Source organism: Macrobrachium rosenbergii, chromosome 14 (assembly GCF_040412425.1).
Source record: "Macrobrachium rosenbergii isolate ZJJX-2024 chromosome 14, ASM4041242v1, whole genome shotgun sequence".
Taxonomy (NCBI): domain Eukaryota; kingdom Metazoa; phylum Arthropoda; class Malacostraca; order Decapoda; family Palaemonidae; genus Macrobrachium; species Macrobrachium rosenbergii.
This window is the reverse complement of record NC_089754.1, coordinates 55,019,805-55,043,185: the sequence shown is the minus strand read 5'-3', so window position 1 is coordinate 55,043,185 and position 23,381 is coordinate 55,019,805. Positions and strand designations below refer to the sequence as shown.

The 23,381-nt window shown below is 40.3% G+C and overlaps 2 protein-coding genes across 2 annotated transcripts in view; both read left to right on the top strand.

Moving 5' to 3' along the window:
* Positions 1–11,974, top strand: part of LOC136845553 (ankycorbin-like) — a 16,928-nt gene extending 4,954 nt beyond the window's left edge. Inside the window, exons 3-16 of the mRNA XM_067115734.1 lie at positions 145–243; positions 1,137–1,420; positions 2,822–3,157; positions 3,584–3,691; positions 4,552–4,683; positions 5,152–5,295; positions 5,452–5,535; positions 6,204–6,341; positions 6,633–6,800; positions 7,092–7,229; positions 9,213–9,350; positions 10,391–10,528; positions 11,349–11,462; positions 11,858–11,974. Coding sequence (XP_066971835.1) covers positions 145–243; positions 1,137–1,420; positions 2,822–3,157; positions 3,584–3,691; positions 4,552–4,683; positions 5,152–5,295; positions 5,452–5,535; positions 6,204–6,341; positions 6,633–6,800; positions 7,092–7,229; positions 9,213–9,350; positions 10,391–10,528; positions 11,349–11,462; positions 11,858–11,974 — 2,138 coding nt within the window. The remainder of the gene's footprint in view (positions 1–144; positions 244–1,136; positions 1,421–2,821; positions 3,158–3,583; positions 3,692–4,551; positions 4,684–5,151; positions 5,296–5,451; positions 5,536–6,203; positions 6,342–6,632; positions 6,801–7,091; positions 7,230–9,212; positions 9,351–10,390; positions 10,529–11,348; positions 11,463–11,857) is intronic.
* Positions 11,864–23,381, top strand: LOC136846173 (putative leucine-rich repeat-containing protein DDB_G0290503). Its single transcript, XM_067116987.1, has 12 exons — positions 11,864–11,981; positions 12,709–12,774; positions 13,130–13,267; positions 14,288–14,425; positions 15,239–15,358; positions 16,664–16,798; positions 18,390–18,527; positions 19,759–19,893; positions 20,967–21,104; positions 21,556–21,690; positions 22,056–22,178; positions 23,194–23,381. The coding sequence occupies exons 1-12, from the start codon at positions 11,976–11,978 to the stop codon at positions 23,311–23,313; spliced, it is 1,392 nt and encodes a 463-aa protein (XP_066973088.1). The 5' UTR covers positions 11,864–11,975; the 3' UTR covers positions 23,314–23,381.

Below are 23,381 nucleotides of genomic sequence, written 5' to 3'. Positions count from 1 at the left end.
GTAGAAATATTATGAACTAAATGCCAATTATATTTAACAAGCTTAGTCCAATGAACAATTTGCAGACACCAGTAAGCTCAGCCGAGTTACGCTGTTAATTTTTTCATCATTATTACATATATATATAAAATTTTACATGAACAGGGGCAGCGCCCATCCATCTGGCGGCAGAAACAGGAAATAGTGAAATGGTCGAACTACTTCTACAGCACGGGGCCACCACTGAGATCATGGATAATGAAAGTAAGTAACATTACAAAATAAAACATTGTTATAAAATACTGTGCTAATGTTCATAGATTGTTTTTCCACCTTTTTCTGATATCCTTAATATATGATCCATTTGAAAAAGTAGCCTACCGCCAGTGCCTTAGTCTACTGGAACTCGCGGCCACTCTCAGTCGCAAGTTTCAGCATTGACTGTTTTTGAACGAGAGACCGTTAACCCTATACTCTCTAGTCCCTGAGGTCAAGTTGCCGACCTGACCTCGTTCTGATACTCTGGGTGCGGCTTCGAATCATGCTGCGGACATCAGAATTTCTTCATATTCTTGCATTTTGATCTCAGGCTTTGTAGTGACAAGCCTATCGAAAAAATGTGAAGAACTCGAGAAGTTCAAGAGGGCATTGTGGTCATTACAATTTACATGTGTCTGGTAAAAAGTGACTATAGACTGTATACATGTTTTATGGTCAGTGGTGGTTTTTATAGTTTAATAATAATAATAATAAAAGAAAACTATCGTAATATAGTTTTCTGTAAAAGAAAACTATCGTGCCGGCTTTTCTCTCCACACTTGTTCTGTCTGCCCCCAGATCTTAAAAACTACTGAGGCTAGAGGGCTGCAAATTGGTAATTTTATCATCCACCCTCCAGTCATCGAACATCAAATTGCAGCCTTCTAGCCTCAGTAGTTTTTATCTAAGGTTAAAGTTAGACATAATCGTGCTTCTGGCAACGATACAGAATAAGCCACCACCGGCCCGTGGTTAAAGTTTCATACAGCACCATACCGTGACCACCGAAAGATAGATCCATTTTCGGCGGCCTTGATTACACGCTGTATAGAAAACTCGATCGCTCCGAAAAAACTTCGACGCATTTTTTACTCGTCTCTATATCTTCTTCTGACCAGAGCTTCGAGCCGTGCACGTTGCCGCGGCGCACGGGAAACTAGACGTCCTGAAGGTTCTCTACCGATACAACTGCGACCTGAACGCCCGGACTGGCGACCAGTCGACTGTGCTGCACTACGCAGCCGGCTTCGGCGACCTGGAAACGGTGAAATGGCTCGTTGAGAAAGGCGTCAAGCACGACCTGAAGAAACGAGGTGGGAAACTGCCCAAGGACCTGGCCGGCATGTTCAACCACAACGAAGTCAAGAAATACCTGAAGGACCCTTTCGCTCCGGCGGGAGATGTGAGTAAAGAGAGATTCGGCCCTGTTCTGTTGCTGGCAGAAATGAGAGGTGTGTTTCAGACTCTCTTCTTTTTTTTTATGTTTTCAGGCATCTTAGCTCCCTGTAATTGTCTCGAGATGACGTGAGGATATGGCATTCAATTCCGCTCACGGGATAGTGCCGTCAGTGCACCTCATGCGGTGCACTGTAGGCATTATCAAAGTGATCCTTCGGCCCCTACCTGCACCCACTTTTTAGCCCTTTACTTCCTTCCATTTTGCTGTCCAGCCTCTTTAACTATTACTGCTTCGTACTTTGTCCCCGTAGGGGATAGCGCCGCCAGTGCACCTCATGCGGTGCACTGTAGGCATTACTTTAAGGTATTTTGCAGCGTCCCTTCGACCCATAACTGCAACCCCTCTTATTCCTTTTACTGTACCTCCATTCATATTATCATCCATCTTGCTATCCACCCTCTCCTAACAATTATTTCATAGTGCAACTGCGAGATTTTCTCTTGTTACGCCTTTCAAACCTACCTACTCTCAATTTCCTTTCCAGCGCTGAATGACCTCATAAGTCCCAGTGCTTGGCCTTTGGCCTAAACTCTATATTCCACTCCATTCCATTCGTATTACTACTTAGAGCAACCGTGGGATTTTCTCCCAGTTTCCCATGTGATTCCAGTACTCTTTCCAGTCTCCAGTACCAGTACTCTTTCCAGTCTCCCGTACTCTTTCCAGTCTCCCGTACTCTTTCCAGTCTCCCGTACTCTTTCCAGTCTCCAGTACTCTTTCCAGTCTCTAGTACTCTTTCCAGTCTCCCGTACTCTTTCCAGTCTCCAGTACTCTTTCCAGTCTCTAGTACTCTTTCCAGTCTCCCGTACTCTTTCCAGTCTCCAGTACTCTTTCCAGTCTCTAGTACTCTTTCCAGTCTCTCATACTCTTTCCAGTCTCCAGTACTCTTTCCAGTCTCTAGTACTCTTTCCAGTCTCCCGTACTCTTTCCAGTCTCCCGTGCTCTTTCCAGTCTCCAGTACTCTTTCCAGTTCTCAAGGAAGGATCAATAAAACTGCTACAATACTGCTCATGCATCCCGGCCGGAGACAAGAGCTAATCACGTTTCTGAACTAGGAAATTTGTGTTCAATTATAATATTTTCAATTTCGATTCTTGTTTTTCAATAATTTTTGGCTGTACCCTGCTATATTAGAATGTAGATCCACTGTGAATCTGGAGTAGTCCTGAAGAAGACCTTGAATTGCTGGAACAGATGCCGGCATAGGAGCGAGTAAGTATAGTACTGAAGCAGTTTTCTTCATTCCGCTTTGAAGGCGGGAAGAATTACTGGAGCCATGTGTATAAGTATTCATAGGTATGTATGTATATTTATTTATTCATATTCTCTTCTCTGGTCAACCAGAAAAGCACAAGACTCAGCTTCCGGAACAGCTTTCGAAAGAAGAAGAAGAAGAAAGCGTTCCGTCCCACGCATTCCGAGCCCAACCTGCACAAGAGCAGCGAAGCGACCGCGTCCCTCATCCCTCCAACGCTGCGCGGTTCTGAGTCTTCTTCAGAAGCTGCGGGAGCGGGAGGACCACAGCGCCCTGCGTCCCAGAACACGCTGACCCGAAGTCACAGCAGCAACCGCAATGGCTTCGAGGACGTCCATCTCCCGCCTTCCACCCTGGACTCGGCGAGCTCCATCACGGAACTGTCTGCGGGGGGATTCCCGCCACCAAGGCCTCCTTATCCACAGGTAGGTGGAGGGAGATTAGACACAAAGAGGGAGATTTTGGAAGTATTTGGATGATAAGTTTAATCTCTGGGATACGTTTCGAAGGGAAGGTTCAACTGTCGTTTAAAGCCAGGAAGGTTCTATAGAGCTGTTTAAAGCAAGGTAAAAGGCTTTAGAAAGAAACAAACCTAATTATTCTTGGTGAGGTTGAGGCGATCTGTAAATCTCATCCAGTGCTGTAAATATTCACAGCTGCTGAAACCGTAAATTATTGTATCGTAAATTTTCATTTCTATGAAATCGAACACTGATCTCTTTTTGCAGGCTTGGATAAATGTAGAGAGAGAGAGAGAGAGAGAGAGAGAGAGAGAGAGAGAGAGAGAGAAAGAGAGAGAGAGAGAGAGAGGTGGTGATTCAGCTTTTAATTTATTTTGTTCGTTCCTCCAGCAGAGCAATTTTACCAACAGCAGAAGCAGTTCCAGAACTTCAGGAAGACACAAGAGCAAGAGAGATCAGTACGAAAAACAAGGGCAGAGGGGAGACAACGGAATCATTGTAAGTTCATTTTCCACTTACTACTAGTACTAGTACTACTAAAACTACTGCTATTACTGCTACTAAAACTAATACCACTGCTTTTACTTATAACTGTGGTAATAACATAGAAACCAATTTTGACTACGCTGTTTTTACAGATTTATCAGAATTTTTCAGTGATTGCCTAAGAAGATTCGTAAGGAAATCTTACCCAGAACGCAGATTTAAACCTAAGTAAATGCAAAAGTTCGTTTTATTTATTTATTTTATTATTATTTTTTGTTTTGAGTAGGGTAAGTAACTGATCTTACTCAAAGTAACAAGACGTGTCTGTTGGTATTACCGTTGCCATATCAGCAAGGGAACTCGAGTCAAGTTTTACCTCTGTTGCTGCTTGTAGCGCGCCTTCCTCACAGACCACTGAGTTTATGAGATGAAGGGCTCGTTTTTTCGATAATCAACTGTCCTCATTCAGTAGTCAGCTGTAACAATCCCACCTCCCAAAATTTAATGATTTTTGTCATTCACAAGGCCGCGATCGGTAGAATTTTTGTAGAACTCCACAAGGCCACGATGGGTAGAATTTTTGTAGAACTCCACAAGGCCACGATGGGTAGAATTTTTGTAGAACTCCACAAGGCCACGATGGGTAGAATTTTTGTAGAACTCCACAAGGCCACGATCGGTAGAATTTTTGTAGAACTCCACAAGGCCACGATCGGTAGAATTTTTGTAGAACTCCACACGGCCACGATCGGTAGAATTTTTGTAGAACTCCTCACATAATGTTTGTCCACAATTCTGCTAACAAACGAAGCAAACCAAAAAACTTCCTTGACGGCTACAATAAAAGTAAATTAATATCTTTTTTATATAAGAGCAACGCCAGCAACAGCCGGAGTAGCTCTAGGACGTCGGGACGCCACCAGAGCAAAAGGGAACAATTCGAGATGCAGCAGCAAGCTGCCGCACCTAGCAGCCGGGATCACACGGACACCCTCGAGATGATCGTAAGTTTAATTTTTTTCTTTTTGTATTGTTATTTTTTTTATTGGTCTGCTATAAAGATACTCTATAAATGACTCATTCACGGGGAATAAATACAGTCGAAGTCCCTCTCTGCTTAGATATTTTTTACCTATTAACTAAAATTGATAACTTGTAATGAAAGTTATGGGACTATTTTCATGGCAACACCTTATAGTACTACCAATGTCCTGTACTTAGTATAAATACTGTCGACTGGTTTATTTTCTATCTTTTCTCCACCCTTTTGTATTCAAAGGTTCCTCAATAACAGATCAATAGCAAAGTTTATAACTAGATCTTTCAGCTGCCGAAAAACTTATAACTGAATTCAGTTCTATAGTTTCTCCGCTGGGAAGTCCGAACGCCATTGTATCGTGTATAGAAGTTCTCTGCGAACTTCTGTTTAGGTGAATACTCCTCTCATCCCTCGTCCTCAATCTGTCTTCTAGAGTAGCCTGGACTCCATAAACAGAAGCAGTTACCGCTCTTCGGGCCGACACACAAACAAGAAGCAACAAGAACAACTAGCTCAGGAGCAAGCCACCAACATCAGAGTGCTGGAAGAGGCGAACGAAAGTCACATTAGAACTATCGTAATGTTTCTCATTTTTCTATTTTATTTTCTGTTATCTCTTATTTATTAAGCAATGAATGTTTTGATTCAAAGCTCTAAAAAGATGAACTGAATTAAGTGAACACCATTAACAAAAGCGAATAATATGGCTGTTTCTATCTGTTCATTGGCACAGACCAACATAGAAAGAGAGGCTCAGGAGCTACAGGGACGCTTACAGGCGTTGACGGAACAAAATCATCAGTACCAGATGGATATGGTAAGCAGAAGACATTTGCAGCAGGCCGCTTGGGTTTAGTGACATTTTCTCCAAAGGCTTCTCCTCTTTCAACGTGGACCAAGAGCATAAAATTTCATTCCCAATTAAATAGGTCACATTCAATTACGCTTTCCTGATTCATCATCTGTTACTTGAAATATTGCCATTCACTGTCATTCTTAGCCTTTCCATTCTTTTTAGGTCTAGGAATTATGCTCCTTGGTTAAGTTTATTGCAGTTTGGCTTGTTCTGTAAGAGTGTATGTAAACTATATATATTATTTACTGCATTGCATCATGTTGCTAGGTGTCAAGTGCTGTGATGCTCAACAACAAAAGTAACGGGAGCAACAGTTGTATTTTCTTGAGCTAACATAAAAAAGAATCGATTTGAATGTTTACAGTATATCTCAAAGGTGACACCCTTCCAACTTTCAGCAATTATTTCCGAGTAAGGTTGCTAGCACCATCCCCGTCTTAACCCTGATTGCGACTGTCTATCTGGCACGTAATTCACCCCTTAGGCCAATAGAGGCACAATGGGAATAAAAGGATAGTATTTAAGCCACCCAGCCTCGCCTTTCAGTTGAACCCTCATAACCACAAGATCATGAGATCGTTTATCTATATGTGTTTGTGTTTGAATTTGCTTATCGTCCACGAAAACAGGATAGACTGCGCCAGAGAGAGATGGAACTGGTCGCGATGAACGACGCCCATAAAGAAACGATCGCCAATCGCGAGCTTGAGATCGGCCGCCTCAGCCAAGACTTCAAGCATATTGCAGAAACCGCGCAGAAGTCCAAGGTAAGATTGGGAAACGAAGAGAACCTAAACGAAACAGGTGCACCTTTGGGCATTAATTAAAGGGTCTTTGCAGCGTCCCTTCGGCCCCTAGCTGCAACCCCTTTGATTCCTTTTGCTGTACCTCCATTCGTGTTCTCTTTCCTCCCGAGATCTTGCTGTCCGCCCTCTCCTAACAGTTATTTCTATTCTATACTCGCAAAGCTTGATAAAATGTCTGAAGACTCATTCCTGGAATAAATTGTGCACATTTTCGTAATAACATGTCGGTCTTCCTCTCCTTTCCTCTCACAGTCAGCCCACGAGGACCGGATCAGGACTCTGGAGGATCGGATCCGGGTTCTGGAAGAAAGAGACAAAACCAACAAAAGAGAACTGGAGAGAGCGAGAGATGACAATGAAAACTTATCGCACATGCTACAAGAATCAGGGAAGACCGGCACAAAGGCCCTCGAGTACCAGGTACTAAAAGTGGCTTCATTTTTGTCTTTTAGGATCATTTAAAAAAAAAATCGGTCTAGGGTCAAATGGTCTGAAAATGGCGTAAGTTTTGTCTTTTAGGATCATTTAAAAAAAATCTCTCTAGGGTCAACTGGTCTGAAAATGGCGTAAGTTTTGTCTTTTAGGATCATTTAAAAAAAATCGGTCTAGGGTCGACTGGTCTGAAAGTGGCTTCGATGTGCTTGACAATTATTGTCTACACGTGTCGGGAGATTCTTACAAAATTAAGAAGTTATGTTCTCCATTCAACAGGAAAAGTACAGGACCAGAGTCATCGAGTTGGAGCAGATGGAAGTAGAACACCAGCAGGTAGTGACTAACCTGAGGAAAGAGCTGGACAACACGTCGCAACAGCTTCTCTTAGCAAACCAGAAGCTGTTAGCGAACCAGGTGAGTTCTTCTCTCGGCACTGTTCGCGTGCAAGTGTCTCCTTGTTTATGTGAGACAGTTTGACAACTTAATTGCCAAGTTCCGTGAAGTACCCTAGTTAAATCATCAACGCCTAGATTTAGTAGTATAAAATAATTTTTTTTTCAAAGGACGGTGCTGTATCATACATTCTTATATATATTTTTTTCTAAATATCAAGAGTGATGGCTTTATTCATTTAAACTGCTTCTAAAAACGGCCCAGAATGCAGGCAGGCACTGCCTGTAATTTTATCTTGCCTGTAAAATTCCTTTTGCTGTTTGTAAGATAACTGCACTAGTGTCCCTGTTTGTACTTTGCATATCTATTATTTTAAATATTTCCTTCCTATGTGTTTTCCTAATCTTATATATTCATGTTTTACTTTAGGCTCTGATGATAGATGTAATTTCCCAAATTGCCTTTATCTCAGTAAAGTTCAGCTTCCCATGGAGTAACAACATGATATTAATCACTAAACAATTACAGACCTTGTTGACTTAAATTTTGCGTGTATGCGTAGCTACTCATACCGGTGTTATGAGGGTTGTAAACCTGACGAGATAAACCCTGTTCGTATTCCATCGTATTTCAGATGACATTCTTAGGATGTGTCCACACCGCAGTAAACACTTGAGCACGTCAGGGAAACCTATCGCGTGTGTATCACAGACATGTTGAAAAAAGTCACCGACCGTGAGGGGAGAATGAACCTTTGGCAAGTGCTGGGTAATTTTAATGAAACACCGGTTTGTGATGTGAGTAAGTGTGCGCGATGAGGCGCCGACGAGAGTGTTTTACTATAATGCAGACTCGCCTTCATGTTCGCCTGCTTCATTATTTTTTACGTTTGCCTGCTTCATTACGTGGAATCCCGCCCATTTTCCCTTCTCCTCGAATGTAGAACACCTCTTCCTTCTTCTTCTTCTTCCTTCTTCTTTCCAACAGCTGGATAAATCACTCGATCCGTCTTTAGGAAGACTTCATTTGAGTAGGTGCGTGTGTTGAAACTCCAATGTTCCGGAGTAACGGCTCAAAACATAGGCGTCCACACGGGATCTCTTAGGATGAAAGTTGACTGATTTATATCCGATTTTTGGCGATTAGCGGCGCAGTTATATGCCATGAGAGGGTTACCTCAAAATCATAGTTATATATACATCTAGGATTTTTATTTGCTGTTAAAAATCAAGTATACTAATTCGAACACAATCGTCTAAGCGCTAGTTTTGCGTCTAGGAATGATTTCGTTTCAAACTATAGTTACGTTCAGGAGAGTAATTTGCTCTCTCTCTCTCTTTTAATTTTCCAATTATCTAACCTTTTGCACTCAACCTGCTTCCTTTACAAAATCATTTTATACAATATTATATAAGAACGAAGACTCGAAATCAAACAAATATACTTCAGCCTAATCAGTTTCGTATCAAAACATTACCACGAATTGCTGCTAAGTACGGCACACTTGTGCGCAGCAAGGAAGATAATGTGGTAGCGCTTCCTTTGATCGTAAATGTATATTATAAACATACGCAACTGCACATTAGCATATTAAAAAAGTTTGTATTGTATTTCCACTTCTTTTCTTGTTCTTTTTTCCTCTGGTTAGCAAAATAATATACTCGTGTAAGCATACAGACACAAATATAGTTATATATATTATATATAGGTCTGTATATGTATATATACATATGTATATAATTGCTCATATACATGTAACATCAACTATTTCCAGGAAATACTTCTCCAATGTTTGTTCAGGATAGGGGGCTAAAAATATGCTCCGAATAATGTATTCACACGCAGGTATGCGAGAATGCCATTACCTACCATTCCGTGCATCCTACGGTTTTCTGAACAGATGCGGTTCATCTGTGATCCAACGAGGAAAGCCTGTAATGAGGCTATGACCACTTGTCTCGTTGTTTGATATGGCTTCTTCTTCTTCTTCTTCTTCTCCCTCAGGAGAGAAAGAACGAAGGCCTTCAAGAACTGCTGCACCAAGATGCTACCAACAACCAGACGATCGCAGCACTGAAGATGGAGGTCGACGATCTTTCGAGGAAACTGGCCCACAGCGATCAGAAGTGGATAAATTTGCAGGTAGGTGAAAAGAACGGTGATATGTCATTCGTGTTCTTTTTGTAGTCATATTAAGCTACAGAGAGAGAGAGAGAGAGAGAGAGAGAGAGAGAGAGAGAGAGAGAGAGAGAGAGAGAGAGAGAGAAGTGCTTGGTTATTTTTAGTCATCGGGACATCCGTGGAAAGATGGTAAAGGAAATGACAGAAATATAAATAGATAGATAAGGAGAGAGAGAGAGAGAGAGAGAGAGAGAGAGAGAGAGAGAGAGAGAGGGAGAGAAACGTGCTTGGTTATTTTTAGTCTTTGGGACATCCGTGGAAAGACTGTAAAGGAAATGAAAGAAATATAAATAGATAGATAGATAAGGAGAGAGAGAGAGAGAGAGAGAGAGAGAGAGAGAGAGAGTTACATAAAACAGACACACGTCATGAAACAGAGCCCCTCATTTTATTTGCATGCTTTCCGAGTAACTTTTTTATCGGCCTATTTTTTAAAAGACGTCGCCTCTTTTCTATTGAAATACTTTTCAAATGCAACACAATCTCTCTCTCTCTCTCTCTCTCTCTCTCTCTCTCTCTCTCTCTCTCTCTCTCTCTCTCTCTCTCTCTCTCTATGGCCCTTATTCATTATATTTAAAACCATTCCACCACCTGATTTCAGACTTGTCGCCTCTTTTCTATTGAAATACTTTCAAATGCAGCACAGTCTCTCTCTCTCTCTCTCTCTCTCTCTCTCTCTCTCTCTCTCTCTCTCTCTCCTAACGTCACTGCCCTAAAATGGAAGACTGTATTATCTTCAAAAATACAAAACTGAGAAAAATGGTAGATACTCCATTGCCTTACAACTGATTTTGCAGATACTGCAAATGGGACCCCCTACATACTCGCGGAAAGCACTGAAGAATCATTCTGAAACTGCAGTAACTTGTGTACTAGTATTTCACGAGGCCAATAGGTGGCACATCTTAATTTCGAAAATTTTGCTGATACTGCAGTTTTCCATTTTAGGGCAGCATGCCCCTACACGTTATACCTAACACCATTCCATAACTTGACTTCAGACGCAGCATCAGGCTAGCCTGTCGGAGCTTCTGGAGCAGGACGCTCGCAACAACCAGACCATCGGCGCCCTCAGGAGCAACGTCGAGACGCTTACGATGAAGTTAACAGACGCCGAGCGGAAGTTGGCAACCAGTCAGGTACGATTGACTGATATGACATTTTCTAACTTCTCGCGCGTAATATTCAGAACTGATGCTTTTACGTATGGTCATATCGAGACTTTTTCATGCAGAGAACTTTAGAAGACTTGAAAATGAGGGCTGATCTGGCTCGCTCGAAACCTCACCGCAAATCTTGTACTTTTTTTTTTGTCCGCACTTCTTCTGCCCGCCCTCAGATCTTAAACACCACTGAGTCTAGAGGGCTGCAAATTGGTATGTTGATCATCCACCCTCCAATCGTCAAACGTACCAAATTGCAACCGTCTAGCCTCAGGACTTTTTATTTTATTTAAGGTGAAAGTTAGCCATAATCGTGCCTCTGGCAACGTATAGGATAGGCCACCACCCGGCCGTGGTTAAAGTTTCATGGGCCGCGGCTCATACAGCATTATACCAAGACCACCGAAAAATAGATCTATTTTTGGTGGCCTTGATTTTACGCTGTAGCGGCTGTACAGAAAACTGATTGCGCCGAGGAACCTTCGGCGCGTTTTTTACTTGTTTCTTGATATTTTACTCCATATTTATACCAGTCCATCCATTTATATTGCTGCTTTCTTTTAATTCTATTGTCCGTCAAGAGTCCTCCTTTCAGAAACGAATCCTTTTTCTGTTCTGTAGATTTTTATTCTTTACATTTTTATTGTTAATTGTTTTCCATTAACCCTATTGTCGTTCAGACGCAAGGATTCCTCTTCTATGAAAACCTGACTTTTCTTTTCGTGTCCTATAGATTATTATTCTTTTCTGCCGAGACTTCCTCTCTTTTCTCGCAATAACTTCCTCTCCTTTCCAGAATCGAGAACACTTGGTCGAAATGCAGAGAGAAGTGTCAACTAGCCAGCAAAGCGTCAACACTTTGAGGGGCCAAGTTGAATTCCTTGTGGCCAAATTGGACAACTGTCAAAAGGTTGGTGGAAAGTCACGTAGATTTTGGTATTTCTTACTGTAGGAACTTGTTAAGTTGACAACAAAATACTGTTAATTTTACATTAAAATAATGTTAAGTTTACATACATATGTGTTTAACAGTATTTTAACTTGAAATGCCACATAGTTAATCTTTCATGTACCCAGTTCACAAATTCTGAATTAGCTGTACTTACTACATGCAAAATAGCTTTCGAATACGTCAGAGCACAAAGTACTGCTGCCCTGTAAAAGTGCCAATGACATGGGCCATTAATTCACTGCGTCCCAGAGAATTTCATACAGCATTATACGCTGTACAGAAAACTCGACTGCTCCGAAGAAACGTCGGGGCATTTTACACTTGTTTTTTCTGTTTTTCATGTCCATCAACAGGACCAGCAGACGAAAGAATCAGTCATAAAGCAGCAGGAGGCAACAATCAACTCTCTACAGCAGCAGCTTGCCATGGCGAGCAAAGATCTTTCTCAGACCACGGAAAATTTGCGGTAGTATGCAGGTTTTCAAGTGATGGTACCTGTCTTACTGATAATGTAGATCCCGTAGGGGTGGGGAGGCTAGTGCGCTGTAGGCATTACTTAAGGATCTTTGTAGCGTGCCTTCCTCAGGCCCCTAGCTGCAACCCCTTTCGTTTCTTTTACTGTACCTCCTTTCATATTCTCTTTCTTCCGTCTTACTTTCCACCCCTCTCCTAACAATTGACTCATTGTGCAGCTGCTTTGAAGTTTTCCTCCTGTTACACCTTTCAGACCTTTTACTGTCAAATTCCGTTTCTGCGCTGAATGACCTCATAGGTCCCAGTGCTTGGCCTTTTACCGTTTCATCTCATGGTTTCTTTCGCGAACAGCCTGGTACATGCAGACAAAATAAATTTCTGTCAAAATAGCAACTCTCCCGAGTTCTACCCCCTTGCATTTTTTGAGTTCACATAACGCCTTGCATTAAAAAAAAATGTCAGTTTCACACGATAATTAGAATAATCTGTAATGTAAGTCAGTTTCACATGATAATTAGAAGCATAGTCTTTAATGTCAGTCAGTTTTACATGATAATTAGAAGAATAATCTTTAATGTCACTGAGTTTTACATGATAATTAGAAGAATAATCTTTATTGTCAGCCAGTTTTACGTGAACAATAATCTTTGTAATCATCACTGTCTTCCCATTTAGACAGCTCAACAACAAATCTTATAATCTTTGTAATCATCTCCGTCTTTCCATTCAGACAGCTCAACAGCAAATCTTATCTCGCCACAAGAGGGACGTTGATCAGAAAGCCAATGAACGACAGGTAAGCCCTTTCTCTTGCCACTTTTGCGTGTCTAGAGGGCCGCAATCCCTATTGATGAAAGTTTTCACAGAATTTAATTCATTTCCATAAATTGGTTTCATATCATTTTTAACACTAATTACTCTCTCTCTCTCTCTCTCTCTCTCTCTCTCTCTCTCTCTCTCTCTCTCTCTCTCTCTCTCTCTCATGCGGGCGCGCTCAGGCAGACGCACTGTGCTGTTTGGGTTCTGACAACCAACTCAACATTGATTCAGCCATTTCAATCCATGTTTTCCTTCCGTTCATTGCACATCTTAAGGATGACTTCATTTACATCTTTTTATTTAATCTTGCCAATATCCTTTTTGCTTTAAAGATCCAACAACAAGCGACCATACAGGACCTGCTCTACCAAGACGCAACGAAGCAGGCCACGATTGATCAACAGAAGAAGGACAATTTGGAGTTAGAGGAGAAATTAAGGAAAGCTCAGCGAGCACTTCTGGATTATCAGGTAACAGAAAACGACGAGAGAAAATGTCTGTCAGGACAGATGGAATCGTTTGCAATTTGTACAGTAGGTTCTTTTAGTTTTCTGTAAAAGAAAACTAGTGTGCTAGCTTTGTCTGTCCGTCCGCACTTATTTCTGGTCGCACTTTTTTTTGTACGCTCTTTTTCTGTCCGCCCTCAGATCTTGAAAACTGCCGAGGCTAGAGGGCTGCAAATTGGTATGTTGATCATCCACCCCCCAATCATCAAACACACCAAATTGCAGCCCTCTAGCCTCAGTATTTTTTTTATTTTATTTAAGGTTAAAGTTAGACTTAATCGTGCTTCTGGCATCGATATAGGCCGTGCCACCACCGGGCCGTGGTTAAAGTTTCATGGGCCGCTGCTCATACAGCATTATACCGAAACCACCGAAAGATAGATCTGGTTTCTGTGACCTTGATTTTTCCCAAATCGTTATCAAGCTTCTAAGAGAATTTCCGGAGTTTACTGTATGGTGCATTTTCAATATGATCGACTGCATATTCTTGTGTTGCACTAGCTAGATTTTTCACTTTTTAACTAATCTCACCTTCTGTATGCAAATAATGCCTAAAACGATATATAAAAGATAAAATCTTATAGAAATAAATTGATAGCAGGCTTCGTTAACTGCGTTTCACCATCTGCATCACAAAGATGCAACAAAATATTGGCAAGAGGCCACTGAGAACTCGGTCCCCAGTTTATTCAATAACTTGTCCCAGAAACTGAAATTGCGCGAACGCAACCCCTTTCATTCCTTTTACTGTACCTCCACTCATATCTTTTTTCCATCTTGCTATCCACCCTCTCCTAACAGTTATTTCATAGTGCAACTGCTTTGTTTACTTCTAATTACACCTTTCAAACCTACCTACTCAGTTTCCCTTCCAGCGCTGAATGACCTCATAGGTCCCAGCGCTGCGCCCTTGACCTAAACTATATCCCATGCCTTAATCAAGCGACTACCAGTAATTCCAGCTGGTCCCACTCTCATCACCAGGACGAACAAAAGGGCAAGATCAAGAAGCTGGAGGACCTGGAAGTGACCAACAGGCAGACTATCAGCTCCCTCATGAAGGAAATAGACCAGCTCACCAAGAGGATCAAAGACAACACGCAGACGCAACAGAATGCAATGGCAAGAGCTCTTTTCTCTTTTTTTTTTTTTTTCTCTGGCGTCATTCTTTAACACTTGAGGAAGAGTCATCATTCTTTCATTCTCATTCTTGGCTAAAGATGGAAAATTTGGGGGAATTCTTAAATTTGTTCATCTTTAGCTCTCAGCGCAGTTTGTTTGAGTAAAAGTAGCCACAATTCGTCTATTTTTTTATTATTATTTAATAGCTTAGAGCTACAATATATTCATTGTCCCTTGTGTTTGTTATTCGATAGTTTATTGTTTAGCAAGAGCATTATTCTTCCTTATTATTTTGTATCTTTTCGCAATATATAATTGTTAAAGCTCCGTGGCTTGTCACTGGAGTCATTGCAGAGTGTGCTGAAGCCTCAGATCTCTATAGCAGGTCAGGTCAGGATTACCTCTCAGAGAAATACATATCATTTTGGCTATCTTTGCACTTCAAGTCTCTTCTAAAACAAGTGAGAGAACTATCAATGACTGCTCTTTTCCCCGTTGGGGAGTAGTAGTGCCGTCAGTGCACCTCATGCGGTGCACTGTAGGCATTACTGAAGGTTCTTTGCAGCGTGCCTTCCTTAGGCCCCTAGCTGCAACCTCTTTCGTTCCTTTCACTGTACCTCCTTTCTACTGTCAATTTCCGTTTCAGCTGAATGATCTCATAGGTCCCAGTGCCTGGCCTTTGGCCTAAATTCTATATTCAGTTCAGTTCAGCAGAGAATACTTAAAACAAGATCTTACTGAGTTAAATTCAGCCAACAATAAAAAAAAACTGGATTGGATTATTATTGACGATTAAATTCTCATTTTCCAAAGCTCGAGAATCGCGTGAAGGAGCTCGAAAGAGAGGCAGAGACAAAGGAAAGAGCTCTGGAAAATCTTACAGCGAACAATCACCACCTGAAGGCGAAGTTTGACCAAGAAACTGATCAGCTGGTAAGTCAACCGAGAGTCTTTATACCCAGTGCATGGTATATAAGGTCCAAAATTAAGTCAATATAGATAAAGTTCGTTTTGATAGATGCAACAATTCTGGCCGCTTTAATGTAGGAATGGAAGATAAGTTGTCGGTTTAAAAACAGTGTATGGCAGGTTACTAATGATTTCGGAGCATCATGAATAGTGCCGTGTTAGTTTCAGGCAAAACGCTGATTCACTTGTCTTTTAGCCCAGAGGAAAAAATTTGTGTGTAAAATTCCCTAATTAATAACAGTTTGCAGCACAAACTTGCGTTCCATTGTATCTTAAAATATTCCACATGAAAATAACAAAAGCCAGTGAAGAGGTAGACAGAGATTATGCTTTGAATGATTAATTTTTAGATTATATCGAACAAACGTCAGCTATATAAAGATTTCTGGTTCCTAAACGCTCACTCCACAAACTCAGTTGCGGGCACACAAAACTATTCTCGTGAGGTGCAAGGCTTTATCGATAAAAGATCGTTTCCGGTCCGAACTCCAATTCCACATGAGGGCTAGTACTAAACAGTGATTCCTCTACACTGTTTCGCCGCGTTTAATACTAGCCCCTGGGGTGTCAAGTGTATTTTGCCATGTTTAGTATTAGCCCCTGGGGAGTCAAAATGTATTTCTCCATGTTTAGTACAAGCCCCTGGGGTGTCAAATGTATTTCGCCATGTTTAGTACTATCCCCTGGCAGTCAAATGTATTTTGCCGTTTTTAGTACTAGCCCCTGGGGGTCAAATGTATTTTTCCGTGTTCAGTACTAGCCCCTGGGGGTCAAAATGTATTATGCCATGTTTAGTACTAGCCCCTGGGGGTCAAATGTATTTTGCCGTGTTTAGTACTAGCCCCTGGGGTGGTCAAATTTATTTCACCATGTTTAGTACTAGCCCCTGGGGGGTCAAATGTATTTTGCCGTGTTTAGTACTAGCCCCTGGGGTGTCAAATGTATTTCGCCAAGTTGAGTACTAGCCCCTGGGGGTCAAATGCATTTCACCGTGTTTAGTACCAGCCCCTGGGGTGTCAAATGCATTTTGCCTTGTTTAGTAGTAGCCCTGGGGGATCAGATGTCCCTAAGCGCATTTCGCAAAATTGAAACTTAGAAAAATCCTCAATTATCTACATGTATCTTATTTTATTGTGATATATATTAGTTTGCAAGAATTATGTAAAAAAGACTTTTTTTCATTTTTTGATGAAGATTCGAAAGATATAATAAAAAAAAATCTAGCAGGGATATTTGGCCCGCTTCATCGTCAGTCCTGTCTCTCCCCAGAACTTCCTGAACAACCGAGTGGCCGAACTGCAGGCGATGCTGACTTCGAAGACCGTCAACATCGAGGTCTTGGAAAAGGACAATAAAGTCTTCACCGACAAACTGAGGAGAATGGAAAGTAGACAAGGAGAACAGGTAGTGGAAACTGCTTCATGTTTTGTAGAAATGTTGACTAGATCTTTGCAGCTATTGAATTCATTGTTTGGCTCCCGAACCGTTTTTACGATTTACACGTCGTCTAGAATCTTTTGAGAGATCTTAAGGAAGTGCCCCAAAGTTCGGTACGACCTTTTGCTGTTAGGGAAAAGTCTTAGGCCTAAAAACACTTCTCAGTTTATTTTGGGGAGTTACTGACATTGCCTCATTCGTTAGAGAGGAAGGACATCATGCAATAGCAATAGACAGTTTTCAAAAGAGCAAAAATACACATACATAGAAACACGTCTGTCATTTACAATTTCGAAAATCATCCACCCACCGCCTTTTCTCTTCTGTTTGGATTAGCAGCTATACATTTTCCATTTTTTTAGAGGTTTTCCCCTCAATTGTTTTCAAGCATTCCTTCTCTCGTTTATTTTCTCTGGAATTCAGCTGTCAACCATTTTGATAACATCGCGTCTCCAAACCTACCTACCCCGAAGGAGGGTTAGTGCCGTCAGTGCACCTCCTGCGGTGCACTGTAGGCATTACTTAAGGTTCTTTGCAGCGTGCCTTCCTTAGGCCCCTAGCTGCAACAGCTTTCGTTCCTTTTACTGTACCTCCTCTCATATTCTCTTTCTTCTGTCTTACTGTCCACCCTCCCCTAACAACTGATTCATAGAGCAACCTTTCAAACCTTTCTACTGTCAATTTCCGTTTCAGCGCTGAATGACCTCATAGGTCCCAGTGCTTGGCTTTTGACATGAATTCTATAATTAATTCAGTTCACTTCAAATTTACCTAGCATTTTCTTTCTCTCTCTCTCTCTCTCTCTCTCTCTCTCTCTCTCTCTCTCTCTCTCTCTCCATTAAGACTCATTTGGTCTTTATACACTGACAAATGACAGAAACGATGTTACTGGCAAATGAGCGAAAAAATTTGAATGCTTTCGAATCTTGGTATGACATACCACGTAGTGCATTCAGGGGCTAACTAGTGACTTTTTATTAGTTCATTTCTCATACACAGAAAGTTATCAGAAAATTACGTTTAACTGAGTTATTTTCAGTTCGATGACGAATTCCACGTAGTAGTGTTTCGGATAAATGATTAATGCTGACTTGTACTGGATTATCTAATTAATCTAATTACAGCATGGTTACAGAATATCGTAAAGTAGTCAGCGCATTGAAGAAATGGTTTATCTGTTTTTGTAATATTTTCCATAAAAAAAAACTCTTTAGAATGTCGCTGTTTTCAGTAATTTTATGTATTACATTGTATAACCCAGTGCATTCGAGAATTCATTATTATTATTATTATTATTATTATTATTATTATTATTATTATTATTATTATTATTATTATTATTATTATTATTATTATTTCGGTAGATGAAACCCATTCACATGGAACAAGCGCACCAAAGGGGCCACTGACTTGAAGAAATTCAAGCTTCCAAAGAATGTCGGTTTCAACCGCCAGCCCCAGACCCCCGACACTGCGGCAGTAACTGATCACGATACAGAACCAGTGATTTTTCATCAGCGGACCAACCGTTGCTTTGACTTGAACATTTCTCTTTCAGAATGCTTTAGAAACGAGGATCGTCGACTTGGAGGCGGAGACGGAAGCGAAAAGAATGACGATCAGCGCTCTGGCGGCCGAGAACAAGAACCTCGCGTCCAGACTCGAGGAAACTGGCAGGGCAGGCTCTTACGCGAAGGTACCCAGAAAAATTTCATTGGGGGCGGGCACCAATTTTCATGTTATATATATATATATATATATATATATATATATATATATATATATATATATATATATATATATATATATGTATATATATTATCATTAAGATTGTTATTATTTTTTCTACAAAATTTTATTATTATTTCCATAAAAGATTTTTCTCCCTTTTTTATATTTCTCATTTATGTTGTTATTATCTAAATCTTCAATAGTATTATTTTATCATTATTTTTCATGGGTGGGGGGCCACGTGCCCATGTGCCCCCACCCCGGGATCCGCTAGTGGGTACGTGGAAGAATGGGAACCTTGCGGCCTTCATTTGTAGAAAGTCGGAAGTTATGTACAAAGCACATACTGTTTACTCGCCTGATTTCACGAAGTTAGAAATTCCATATGAGATGTACTCATACTCTCGAGTAAATTGGGAACTAAAATAGATCTAAAAGCAGATTCAAATAAACTTATCAGCCGGTTGAAAGGAATGTCTGATTCGCTGCGTAAAACTTCACGCAAGTTTAAAATAACTGTTTAGAAAGTTATGGGAAAAGAGTTATTGCTAACCCGAGTCTGTTATCATTCTTATTATTAAGCCACACTCCCTTCTGACTAATGAGACACCAGGCCAACATTATATTCATTCGCAGAAACTGTAGAGTGGAAACAAATATGTTGCTCTGCATATTATTCCGAATAGGCCTTGGTTCCAAGTATATGTAAATGCCACATCTTTATCATTTAATTCCATCTGTGAACTGAATGGATACGGTACTGGACTGGTGTCCCGCTAGGTAGCAGCTTAGATCCCAGAGAAAGAAGATTGTCCTGTCGCCCAAATGGGATTGTGTGCTTATGACGTCATGTGTACATTATTATTATTATTGTTATTATTATTATTATTATTATTATTATTATTATTATTATTATTATTATTATTATTGAAAAAATAAAGTCCGCAGTAGTATGTATGTACGAATATATACAGGAAGTTTTCGCCAACTTCTGGCTAAAGAGGCCAACTGATCAAGTTGGCGAAAGCGTCCTGTATACAGCGATATACTCGTACATAAATACTACAGCGAACTTTATTTTTCCATTTAAGATCACGAGAAAGTGATGATATAAAAAAGCGTATTATTATTATTATTATTATTATTATTATTATTATTATTATTATTATTATTATTAATTATTATTATTTTAAAAGCAACTAGAGAAGGAGCTTCAGGAGATACGAGACCAAGACCAAGCGAATAAGCAGACCATCGCCTCTCTGAAGAAGGACGTGGAAAAACTCACCCGCCAACTGAACGACACGCAAAATAACCTTGTGGTCTCTAAGGTGAGGAAATTCAGCCCACTGTTAGATTTCCCTGAGTGTCAGTGTATAGTTATACGTGGTTTTCTTTCGTATGGATGTGTTATTTTGAAGAGATGAGTTCATTTTCAGGGAGAAGCAATGCAATCCTTTGCACCAGCTAGCTGTCAGCGCCAGGATGCTCCCTCAGCAAGCTCGTTCAACCTTTGAATCAGCTTAGATTTTTACAGTAACTCTCTCTCTCTCTCTCTCTCTCTCTCTCTCTCTCTCTCTCTCTCTCTCTCTCTCTCTCTCTCAAAGCTTAGGACCGTTGAACTAATACTAATCTTCGTGACATTTTATTTTTATGTTTATATATATATATATATATATATATATATATATATATATATATATATATATATATATGACTATTTATCACATCGCCGTGATTCATATACAATCAGAAAGCTACAAACGTCCTTTAATATCTAATTCACTCTGCCTCGGAAGTAATATATTTTCATATATGTTACCGAAGGGGAATTTTTAGTTGATAATAAGTCCACCGTCCCGTGGGGTCGAACCAGCGACGGACGAGGAATCAGGACTACAGTGACACACTAACCATTCGGCCACAAGAGAGGTATAAGTGAATACCATCTCCCATCAACCCACCCGTCGAACCCACGGGACGGTGGACTTATTATCAACTAAAAATTCCCCTTCGGTAACATATATGAAAATATATTACTTCCGAGGCAGAGTGAATTAGATATTAAAGGACGTTTGTAGCTTTCTGATTATATATATATATATATATATATATATATATATATATATATATATATATATATATATATATATATATATATATATATATATATATATATTATTGGACGAAGTGGTTGCACTTAGTTGGATTTTATTGTGTGTGTGTGTATAGGCTGTATATATGCATATATATACTGTATATGTGTGTGTATTATATATGTATATATACATATATATGTGTGCGCACGCCTCTCATACGTTAATGATCTCAAATCCATAACTGATTTTGTTTTTATCATCGCAAAGTAATAGGCCTACTACCATTCTCTCTCTCTCTCTATCAGAACAAGTTGCACGACTTCGACTCGAGCCTGAGAAGTACAGAAGAAGGCTACAAACAGACGATTCGCTCCCTCGAGCAGAAGGCTTCCCGACTCCAGCAAGACCTGCACGAGTGTCGAATCGACGTTAAGACGCATCAGGTAAAGAAAACTGACGGTTGCAGTTCTTAAGAGAATTCAACATTCATTCGAAACAGTTTTAGGTATATGAGTAAATCAGTCAATATTCTCCTAAAAAATATGAAAAAGCCCTTTTCCCTGACTTTCAGTTATTTGTTATTCACGAGGCAGCTCTCGCTTTCTCTCAGGCTAAACACAGCTCTTCTTCTTCTTCTTCTTCTGTTGCTGACATGTTTTCTCCGCAGACTTGTGCAAAAATAATTATGGTGCCCCGTGGCCATTCTACTTAGAAAGTTCATAACATTGATTTACAGATATCACCCTGAAACCATTTTTGCATTAAAAACAAACATTTTGCTGTTCAGACTCCGTAAAAGATCCATTAAAGTGTAAAAGAAGATAGCGAAATAACACGAAACACACCATTCCAAAACCAACCGTCCCTCTACTGACGTCATTTATCTTCTTCTAGACGAAGTTGATGAGAGCCGAGAACCAGTTGATGGAAGCGGAGAAACTGAAGGGCAACAAGGCAGCGCTGGAGAAGAAGGTTGTCAAGCTGACACAAGAACTCCAAGAATGCAAACAGAATGCAAGCAAGCCCATGGTAAGCACGCGAAGTTAGCCGTGAGTCAGACGTCCAATACTCACTGCTCGTATTTGAACGGGTAGGCCTACGCAACGTAAATAGGAACCGACATATGGCTTTTTCTATACATTTGTTAACATCATCACCAGTAATAATGAAATGATAAAATCTAGCAGCGATCGCTTACTGTAAATCATGTGTCCATATTTAATCCGGTAAAAGTTATCGAAGAATTCTTCCTACACATACTATGCTCCTATTTACAAATCACTAGGCATAACTGCACATCTCAGGCAAAATCGAGTGTGGAGGTCGTACTGTGACAAGAAATGGGGGAAACATCATTGCAAAATTAGGTAACGGACTCATGCAATTCCTTTCAGAGCGAAGACGAACGGCAGAAGGCGATCAGTTCGCTCAACTCCATCATAGGCATCAAAGATACCAAGATATCTGTTTTGGAAAAGAAATTGGAAGAGAAGGAGAACCAACTCATCGAATCACAGGTAATGAGTCACTTAATATCCTTAGTGAATCTCTCTCTCTCTCTCTCTCTCTCTCTCTCTCTCTCTCTCTCTCTCTCTCTCTCTCTCTCTCTCTCTTTTTAAGCGAAGCTTCTTGCCACCAACATCAAATGTAATAAATAATCGATCTGATAGTTTTTTTATTGATATCTTGAATGGCAATTATTTTCCCCTTATCAGAGTTGCTTAGTATTATTTAAAACCTGACCTGATGATTTTCAGTTCCTCTGCAAACATTATTCCCTCATATCCGAGTTCCCACGAGATGTTTCTTGATCTCCATCACTCGTGCTTTGCGGTATAGTGGTTGGTGTCGTGGCATGCCACTCAAATGTCGCGGGTTTCGCGTCTCCCCCAGGGCAATCACTGGCTCTGTATCATGATCAGTTACTGCTGCAGTGTTTGGGGATCTGCGATGGGAGGTTGAAACCAACGTTCCTTGGAAGCTTGGTGTGCTTGTGAATAGGTTTCATCTACTGAAATAATAATAATAATAATAATAATAATAATAATAATAATAATAATAATAATAATAATAATAATAATAATAATAATCGTGAATTTACACTTCGATATAATTATCTCATTATTGCAAAGCGTTGCGGGGAACCTCACTTGTCTAAGTTGTGCTCATGACAGGAAGGGGTTTTGCTCTTCAGACATCCATATAAAATTAGTTTACTTTCTGGCATAGGTGGTAACGAGAAATGTTCGTGTAATCTAGTTTTATCTTAATTTTTCCAATGTTAATAAAGCCGTTTTATAGCTATACATCGATTAAAAATGCTATGTTCATTAACCGAACTATGGTTTAGTTGCAGAGATTGTCTGATTCGTATTTTGCCAACTGAAACTGCCGTTACTATGACAGTACTGCAGTCATCAGCATTGGAAATACGATTTCTGCCAAAACGATTCATTGTTAAAATTTCATCAAAGATTTTCCCGTAAAAGATCAGTCGTTTTAACCGATGCATACTTTTTAAAATCGTTACAGAGAGCACTGGAACAACAGGATCTAGATTTCAGCACTTGGCAGGACAACGAGAGAAGAGATCACAACCAGAGGATCGCCGAGCTTACTCGACGTCTCGAAGAAGCAACGAAAAAGACTTAAGGGTCTTTATACTGTGAAGTTGCTGCTTGACGAGTATCACAGAAAAGCAGTGATAGGTATATTACGAA

What these genes read in the sequence shown, in the direction of transcription:
- LOC136846173 (XM_067116987.1), top strand. An exon ending in ATAACCTTGTGGTCTCTAAG is followed by an intron (nt 19,894 to 20,966) that starts GTGAGGAAATTC and finishes TCTCTCTATCAG; the next exon opens with AACAAGTTGCACGACTTCGA. An exon ending in ACCAACTCATCGAATCACAG is followed by an intron (nt 22,179 to 23,193) that starts GTAATGAGTCAC and finishes AAATCGTTACAG; the next exon opens with AGAGCACTGGAACAACAGGA.